The 9,818-nt window shown below is 42.9% G+C and overlaps 1 protein-coding gene across 1 annotated transcript; it reads left to right on the top strand.

The window, feature by feature from the left end:
• The first annotated feature begins 750 nt into the window (after positions 1-750).
• On the top strand, positions 751-9,268 carry LOC145397014 (uncharacterized). The gene is made up of 7 exons (XM_080270234.1): positions 751-840; positions 5,765-5,940; positions 7,049-7,160; positions 7,784-7,964; positions 8,471-8,570; positions 8,892-9,021; positions 9,251-9,268. The coding sequence occupies exons 1-7, from the start codon at positions 751-753 to the stop codon at positions 9,266-9,268; spliced, it is 807 nt and encodes a 268-aa protein (XP_080126360.1).
• The last annotated feature ends 550 nt before the right edge of the window (positions 9,269-9,818 follow it).

Below are 9,818 nucleotides of genomic sequence, written 5' to 3'. Positions count from 1 at the left end.
GTCTTGATGCCGAACATACTGCAAACATGTCCGTAGCAATGTTCCATGACAAATTTCGTGAAAATAGCTTCACCATGTTCGAAGCTGACATGCAGTCCACACAGACACATGTCTGTAGCACTGCTTCCATTTTATCGGCGGGAGAAATTCTGTTCCTTGCTGCGGCTGCATCAATGGTGATTTGTGGACAGGAAGCAAAACTTCTGGGCCGATATTAAGTATGCCCTTCATGAAAAGAGGAGTGGGCACAGACACTGTTTAATCAGTGATATAATACTCAGCGATACTGAACTATTGCTGCAAAGGATTTTTTTTAATGGAAGTTCAGCATCTAATGTAGTGAGTGGTTTATTTTTGTCCAGCAGGAAGCTTTGGCTTTTGAGGCAAACCATGAGCCACTATATACATTATCTGCATCTTGGCACGATATTCTGTTTATATGCTCTATCTATCATCGGAACTGTCCGATCAAAATATTGATCTTCATGACATCAGCAAGATCCACAAACAGTATGTCACTGATGTCGTTCCATGTGTCTACTTTCTTAATCTCGTGGTTGTTTTCTGAGTCTGTCAGATCTCATAACATACGATGTGCCTAATAAGGTTCTATTAATCATAACACCTGATTCATGATGTTGAGGCAATCCCCACTCACCATCTGTAGTACTCAGTTAACTATCTAGCCAGCTACTTTCATGCCCAGTGCAGGAATCATTCACGCCAGAGCTACCAGCATGCTTCTACACGATGTTTGTCCATGACAGTGGTGCTTCGATCATGCATGCGAACTTCAAGACAACGTTTCGCACATGTACCACGCACATGTGTCGAGCACGGGTATCTGGGCACCCATTTACTATATTCATTGACCTTCGTGGTGTGCACTGCTCTTATAATCTTATGTGTGTAACTGGTGAGCGCCACTACCTATCGCCTGAGACGCTATTGTGTAAGGAACCTTGTATCAAACTCAAAATCGTTAATTGCCAATCAGTGTCCTTATTGTCTAACATTAGAGTGCGAGCACACACACACACACACGTACGCGCGCTCGCCCCTACACTGTCATTACAGTTATCTATCTTTATTCATATTTTATATATATATATATATATATATATATATATATATATATATATATATATATATATATATATATATATATATATATATACAGTATGAAACCATGAAATTAAAGTAGAAGTAGTGTAAGATTCGTTCACTGTCACTAACTTTGCAGATATAACTATGTGACTCCTGTTGACAGAGCGTTGGGAGTGGAATAGCCTGACGGGTCCTGGACCGGCATGATCAGAATTTCAATGCCGGAAGTAGGTCCATGTATTGCCTTGTATCATTATGTATCAAATGTGGATTAAATCACGGTATTTTCTTTATATATTGCTATTTAATCAGTTCATTGAAGATCAGCTTGACTAAACTATTGTTAACCCCAACACCACCGGGTTGATTTTGTGCTCCTTGCATGTCCTGTGACGATATTCGCGCTCCGACTGACTTAAAAAATATTTGCCAAAAATCAGTTATTAGTCCTAGAAAATTATAATTAATTCTGCATGTGGCACATACCTTCAGCTTTCTCCTTGGATGTTTGTTGAGCCTTCGTCGAGTACCGTAGGACTTGTGGAGACTTTTGAAGTTGGGTAACGAAGTCTCCAGTTTACACTTCCCGACACCCCGTAATATGATTACCACAGCCTGATATTATCACTAGAAACATTATTCTATGATTTCCAAATAGTTTGAATTCATACTCCAAAAAAAAAAAAACACTGTGAAAGCAATGAAAATTACGAGCGCATACAAGCTTCCCACGTGCGCTCGTTCCCGGCTGATATTCTGTCATTTATTATTCATAAAAACACTCACACTTTGTATTCCTATTACTTTATAACATATATATCTGTAGTATTTATCCATAAGTTTCCTTCAATAATAGTAGTTTATTGTCACTGTAGGCATTCAATTTCTCTTTCAGTAAAATATGCAAATAGCCAAGGTTTCACTTTCACTGTCATAACTTGAAGTGTTTGTACTCATATTCTTATATTACTAATTATTTTTATTTCTATTTACACTTTCTATTGTATTTTCAATATTTACACTTTAATTTTACTTACACTATGTTATGCAGTGTCACTTGCAGTAACTTATAAAACTATATTACACTGTTCCAACATACATACATCCATTGCTTGCACTTGCTATTTACACATTTTTTGCACATTATTTACACGTTATTTACATTTTTCACTTGCCCTTTTAGAACTGCTTCAGGCTGTGGTAATCAAAGAAGCAGGTAACACAGAAGGGGACCTGGCAGTCAGGGCACTGCCAAGAGGTGTGTTTGTGTTCAGGTGTGCGTCTGGTGGTATGTGCACACACCTGGCACCTGCGGCTCGCAGCCTTCCTCTTCATTGTGGCAGGCATTTGCACCAGTCTGTGCCAATCCATGTACACCCTCTGCTCAAGTCTGTCAGGAAGTATAACAGAATGGCGCCTTGGAGCTGCTGCTGTCACCCAACCATATCTCTCAAGCAGCTGCTGAACACAAGTTCTGGTGAACAATCTCAGGGAGAAGGACTTGGGTGCCTTTACCTTCATCTTGTGCAGGATGAAGTCCTTCAGCATCCTCATGTCAATGAGATGCAGAAAAACTTTCCTGTACCACCTAGTATTCTTCCTGAGGCAGTCGATCTCTCCAATCATCATGTCAGACTTGTCCACCATCCGCATGTTGATATTAGAGTCGATGACAGCATCAGGTTTCCTCACAGGTTCACCTGTCCTACGGTCGACCTTCCCACTGTCTTTCAGTTCCTCCTTGTGTACGGTGGTGAGCATGTGCACGACCCTCTTGTCATGCCACCGTATTGCCAGCATCTTCTCAGACTTGCGTAGGTGCACGTCTCCTCACTGCGAGTTTCCTGCCTCAGGGAATTTGAGGAAGTTGGCACAATCGCTCTTCACAGTGCCACAGGAGCCGATGCCGTGCTCTGAAAGGTATTTAGCAAGTTTCGGTGCTGTGTAGTAGTTGTCAGTGTACAACACATGATTCCCACAAAAATACCTTTCAAGCAGCACTTTCCCTACACAGCCTGAGAAGCCAAGGGGGTGTGTTCTGTCCAAATCGACAGTGCTGGCTGAATAGATGACAAAGTCAAGTATGTACCCCATCTTACAGTTGCACAGTACAAAGAACATGATTCCAAAGCGATGGCTTTTGCCTGGAATGTACTGTACAAACCTAAGATGTCCTCTGAACAAAACCAAGGATTCTTCTATGACAACCTTCTGAAATGGGTGGAAGAATGTCATAAACTTATCCTTTATTCTGCTCAGAATCTCCCGGATCTTCCAGAGTGGGTCAGTCTGGGAAGGTACATCGTTGTTGGCAAAGTGTAGGTTTCCCATGATGTTCCGGAAGCGATCTCTGGCCATGTACTTATTGAAGGTGGGTGAGGGTAGTAAGAGGTCCATGGACTAGTATTCTTCCAACTCATGCTTCTTTGAATGTGGCATGAGAAGGATGAGGGCGAAGAACACATACAGCTCCTGCACTCCCAGCACAGTCCACTCTTGCATCTTCACTGCACCTGCACCACTTGCAGCACATTGTGACTCGAACCTGTTTGTCTCATCACATATGTTCTGCATGACTTCGTCATCGAGGAAAGCCAAAAGGAAGTCCACACACTCAGCATCCTCGTCAAGAGTGAATTCAGGCTGTATCCCTGAGGAACTCTTGTCGAAATGAAGTTGTTCAGGGACGAAATCGGAACCTTCCGTCCACACGAAGGCGTCCAAGATTCCCTGTCATGGCGGTGTACGGTGGATGAGGGTGGAGGGTGGCTGTGAGACAGACTGGGCTGTTTCAAGGTCACTCTCACTGACCCTAGGTTGCCGTGTAGCACTAGCAGCCCTTACTCTACTTGCTACTCTACTTTTACGAGTCAGGGATTTACCTCTTCCCCTACGGCCTGCCTTCATTGTAGGTGCCGGTGGAGACTCCAACAACGAAGACTCAGGAGAAAATTCCGCTGAAGATGAGGACGAAATTAATGAAGTGGGGCTTTGGGAGCGGGCAGGTGATTCACCTTGGGACTCATGGCGGGCTGGGTCACATGGGGCCATTGTTCCGGGGCTAACCTGCCGCCTTTTCACTCCCTTCCCAAATTCCTTCCCTTGCTGCACTAAGGGCTCCTTTTCCTCAGAGCTAGGGATAACTTGGGACACTGAAGCACTCGTACTAGAAGTTTCTGTCACGATTTCCTCCAAAAGCTCATCACACGATTCAGCCGAAGGACCAAGTCACTATCCATCATTATCATTGATAATTCTGCCAGTTCACACTCCTCTGCTGAGTCACTTAGTCCTTTACTGCTTCCCACACAAGTTTTTCTAGGGCTAGAGGTCACAGGGCCCTTTGCAATGGGTGCAGAAGCGGCAGAAATGGCGGGGCGTGAGTGCGACATGGTTTCACCTCAGAGGACAACAAGGAACTGAATGATGCAGAGGACAACAAGGAATTGAATGATGTGACGTATATGGGCAGACAAGGGTTGACAATGTCAATAGGGTGACAGCTGCTAATTTATATGCTATGAAATGATTGGTAGGAAATCTTGGCAATACATAAAAATATAGGTAGTTCCAGGTGAATGTAAATATCACTTAGGCGTCGCCCTTCCTTTCTTATATATATTTTTATTATGGGAATAGATTATACGGCATATTTCAAGGGGAAATTACCTGGGGAAATTAGCTAACTAGTGCATGTGAGGTGTTGTCAGGTGATAATTAGCCAATTCCAGGTGTGTGGCACTATCACTTAGCTTTTTTTTTTTTGTATATATTATTTTGTATAAGAATAAGGCATAGGGCTTATTTCAATGGATGAAATCAGTGGAAAATTCAGGGAAATATTTGCTTAATGCAGCACGGCCGGACAGGTGAGAGGAGAGGGTAATGGAGTGGAGGTAAGAAGGGGAGTCAAGAATGGGGAAAAATGGCTAAATTGTCAACAATGGATGGGAATATAGATGACATTAGGAGTGCTGACTATTGTTGGACATTGGCAGTACTGATAGATGATACAAGCCACCACTTGTAAGCCCGGGAGAATTCAAAATAACACAGAATCACAAAAGTGACATCCCGCGATATGATCCATTGCACCCGAGTGTCACGAAAGTGACGCCCCGCGGATAAGGGGTTAAAGATGTATACACAGTCTGAAAGTAGGATAGATAAATAAAACAGCCAGCAAAAACAGTCCTCACAGACTGATATAAAGAAAGGTAGGTCGGAAATATGTGTAATTCTGAGGTATCTGACAGTGGGGAGGCGGTGGCTCAGCCGCTAGAGAGGTGATCCAGTGACTCAATCAGTAGAGGGGTGACTTGCAGTCCTACCAGACCCAGGTTCAAATCCCTGCTGGGGCAGGGAACAGTTTAAGGATTTGAATTTCATGAAAATCAGGCTTTACTGATATACCAGAAGACCTGCCGACATGTCGTAAAAATACCCCCACTAATACCAATACACCATTCCTGTATGAGACAGCCCTAGCATGTATTCAATATAGACAGTGGGTGTTAGCGCTGAACTGGTGACATGTAGAGGTGTATGGTATGTAGGAGGACTACTGGACCTTGGGACCAGGCTGTGAAGCCTATGCCCAGAGTCGGTCACATAAAAAAAAAATGCACTTCAGGTACTAATTAACTCTTCATTTCAGGAAGTAGACATCAGCCTTGGCCTCTTTGACATCACACTCGCGAGAGCCAAGATAGTGGACTTTACCTTCCCCGTCGACATCATGTACAACAGGATGCTCATGGGTCGTGGAAAGCCTGAGGTGAGCCCCTGGAGCTTCCTACTACCCCTGGGTGCTCATGTTTGGGCAGCATTTCTGTCGGCTTCGGTGGTTGTCCTTGCACTAATGACAATATTTCCTTCCTGTCTACAAACCCAGCCTTGTCATCGTACAGGGCTAATGGTGAAGGCATCCAGCTGCGCTCGAGTGCTGTTACAACAAGGTAACACCTCCAGCTTGTCCTATATATTATGGTGGAAGTCGTCACTTTTAGGGTAGTATTGCCATCCTACCACCATGTGTGGTCGTAGAGTTATATTGAACTATTGATCAAGGCATCTAATTGCATTTGCTTGGTCCCTTGCAACAAAATCTTAACAACAGTATCTCATTACTTGCACTATTGCATCAAGCTGTAGCACTTCCATGTTTTATTTATAAAATCTCATTCCAGCATTTTGTTTTGTTTTGATATCACGTGGTTGTAGGGATAAGAATAGTTATCATGAATACCTATAATAATTTACACACATATGTATGCAGTAGTCATATTATTATAGAAAAAAAAGTCTGTCACCACATTATATTACTGTGAATGAGAGAAAACCCCAATGAAAACATTCTCAGGGTGGCTTCGTAGGTAATATTGGGAGCTGTTATTCACACTGTGTGGAGTCCTGAGATCAAAATTTAAAAAAAAAAAAAAAAACTGCTCGTTTCGCTGCAAAGTACCATAATGAGTTCCATGCCATCCTTGATTCATGGTTACTACTCAGCAGTGTAGCAGGACAAAACTTGTGATAAAATTTGTAGTAAAACACCCATAAAAAAAAATCCAACTGCATTTTCGAGCTGGGATATCATTTGCTTAAATAATAATATCACGATGGTTTGTCTCCTCCTGATTGTTAACAGTTGAAGTACATTACAACTAATATGGATACATATATTACCAGTGTTCATTCGGTTCTTTATTTACTACTCATGACAAACCCAACACTCTAAGGAAGGTTGTCGCTGAAGGCAATGTAGGAAGGGTACTTGGGAGCAAAAGAATATTTTGTTGCGTATATGGATAAAAAATAATCCTATTACGCATGTTTACAAAAATAGATAGGAAACACGACACCACATGATAGAACTATCAGAGTGAAGTAATAACTCAGTAATACGTTAATTTGAAATAAATTTTTGTGCTTATTTCAGGAGTCAGCACTGTCAGGACATGGTGGTTATGGTAGCGTTTGGTGTTGGGTGTGTGAATGCTGACAACTGTGATGCTGACAGCTATACAGGCAACCTGGTGTCCCTCCCGGCCGTCAGATACATCCCAATGCATTGACATCTCTCAGGGACGTGGTCGATAATCCAATTACATTTTTAATGCCGAAGGGAACTAGTCAGGCTTACACTATTCAGGTTAATATTTATCTCATGAAGGATCGTATGGGAGCACATAACGTCATTGGACATAGATGTATTTCTTGGCACTCTAAGTCAACGGACATACTGTGACTAAGGCCAGACCCGGACATATTCTGAGGTAAATTGTCTGATCATGCAGGTCGTGGTAAAGATAGGAAATTAAAGGTACTCCGTATCAATTGGTCAATACCAGACTTACTGCAGGGGACAATGAGAAGCCATATGCCAACAACGCGAACAGATTATACGGGTTATTCTTCCAGCTTTAATATAAACATACACTGTCGAGGAATTTACAGTATGTCACAGTATATCTGGTTCTGGGGTAATTGTAGAAAGGCTATATAAACCACACTGTAAGACATTCATCCTTTACTTCCAGATGGTTAACATTGGTGCATTCCGCGATATAAAAACACGAACGACAACTTTATGTGAAAATTCTGTCCAGTTCTCGCCTAGTAAAGAACGGCCATATAAACACAGCCTTTAAGACAGTCATTTTGCTACCTGCAGACAGCTGAGAATGGCGCTTTCCGAGACATAAGTAATCTGAAGAAGGAAGGTAGATTTCAAACCTTCGACGCCTCTGATTTGGCGGAGAACCTGGATGTCAAAGTGAGGAGGGGGGACCACACCCTAATGGACGTGGACGACGTGCTCAAGATGATGATGGCACAGGACTTTTCAGTGACAGGTGGGTTAGAGAGAGAGAGAGAGAGAGAGAGAGATTTGTGTGTGTGTGTGTGTGTGTGTGTGTGTGTGTGTGTGTGTGTGTGTGTGCTGAGCAATATCAAGAACAAACGACAAAAAAAGGTCACCTTACATAACCTAATTGCCGTAGAATAAAACCTTTACATTTCCTTTTTTTTTTTTTTTTTTGATTTTGTGAGACATCAGACAATTTTCAGGTTCACCTTGACCTGGATATATTCTGGTGATCCTTTGTTATTTACCATTAAGAAAATGGACTTCATAATAAAAGAACTGTAGTCAGCATTATTCCCAGACAATGTTAGGTAGTTTCAGCGTTGGTCCGGCTGGTATTTTGTTGACCATGATTACATTTTTTTATCATACAGTATTTTACGATAATTTCAATTCCTCTATTGTGTGACCACTGACAGTTATACCGCAAAGGTCATAAAGAGTATTCATGGCACTAATTTTGCCTATATTTAACTATTTTCTTGGTGTCAACAGGAAAGTGTGACCTCTATCTGGCACATGAGAAGTTCCTAAACTCTATGACTGCCATGACGGGGCCCAAAGACAGCCCATTCATCAACGCTGTCAGCCGCAGGTCAGCTATTATACATCAGTTTTATCTGCTTGATCTGGCAAGTTACTCCCGAGGTGATTAAGATTACTCGGTTTCATCAAAATTAATATTTAAAAAGTTCATTTGGATGAAAAGGTTATCAGTTTGCTATTCTGTTTTTCTCCTAAAGTGACTTAAAATTGTCATGTCTGCTTTTTGAATATGGAATTGTAATTGTTGCTGATCACTAGAATTGTGCGAGGCATGAAGCAGTTACGTGAATAAAGCCACAAAAGGACGAAAATCTGAGCCAAGTTAAGGTCAAAAGTTTATGGTAACATATTCATAATCACGTGTTTCCAGGATCATAACAGTGAGAGAAGCAAGTATCTACGACCACTGGATCAACAGCTACACCTCCAACATGACCACCTGCCTCAACCCACCCACAACCATGGCCGTCAGATCCTCACTCAGCCTCTCCAATGTATGGGTAACTTCATCACTGTGCTTTCGTGAGCCATACTTTCTGCTTATCTATCCATCTGTCTATCCATTTGTCATTCCATCCAACTATCCATTCACGTATCCATCCATCCACGTCTCTCTCTCTCTCTCTCTCTCTCTCTCTCTCTCTCTCTATTCATATGTAGTAAGTGAACCTGTAATACATGTACTAAATATGATGCAGTTTCCTAAAAGTATATTCTCTCCCATTGCAGGGAACACTAGTGGCATGATTCTTCGGAGAAGGGAAAAAATTGCAATATAGAGTGATCCATTGTTGACGGCTGCGTGTTGGCTGTGTGGTAGGGGAGTGTGGGTGTGCTGACACAGATAAATAATGAGCCTCTGGCCTGTCCCCCTCACTGGCCGCCTGACCCTGCGCGGCCGACTGCCTCACCCGCCTCTGCCTGACCATCGCCTCTCTGCTGGTAAGTCTTGAGAGTGTGATGCTGTACTGGTGTGGCTGACGGTGTTAGTGTGGTGGTGGTGTGGCTGACGGTGCTAGTGTGGTGGTGGTGTGGCTGATGGTGTTAATGTGGTGCTGGTGTGGCTGACGGTGTTAGTGTGGTGGTTGTGTGGATGACGGTGTTAATGTGGTGCTGGTGTGGCTGACTGTGTTGGTGTGGTGCTGGTGTGGCTGACGGTGTTAGTGTGATGCTGGTGTGGCTGACGGTTTTAGTGTGGTGCTGGTGTGGCTGACTGTGTTGGTGTGGTGCTGGTGTGGCTGACTGTGTTGGTGTGGTGCTGGTGTGGCTGATGGTGTTAATGTGGTGCTGGTGTGGC

Source organism: Coenobita brevimanus, chromosome 40 (genome assembly GCF_032717465.1).
Source record: "Coenobita brevimanus isolate Jiangsu-jjx chromosome 40, ASM3271746v2, whole genome shotgun sequence".
In the NCBI taxonomy this organism is placed as follows: domain Eukaryota; kingdom Metazoa; phylum Arthropoda; class Malacostraca; order Decapoda; family Coenobitidae; genus Coenobita; species Coenobita brevimanus.
This window is presented reverse-complemented; position numbering and strand designations above follow the sequence as displayed.

Excerpts from the sequence above, each read along its gene's own strand:
- LOC145397014 (XM_080270234.1), top strand. The coding sequence starts at position 751 with ATGTTTGTCCATGACAGTGGTGCTTCGATCATGCATGCGAACTTCAAG. Across the intron at positions 5,941-7,048 it reads CATGTTTGGGCAGCATTTCT|GAGTCAGCACTGTCAGGACA; the intron begins GTCGGCTTCGGT and ends TGCTTATTTCAG. Across the intron at positions 8,571-8,891 it reads ATCAACGCTGTCAGCCGCAG|GATCATAACAGTGAGAGAAG; the intron begins GTCAGCTATTAT and ends ACGTGTTTCCAG.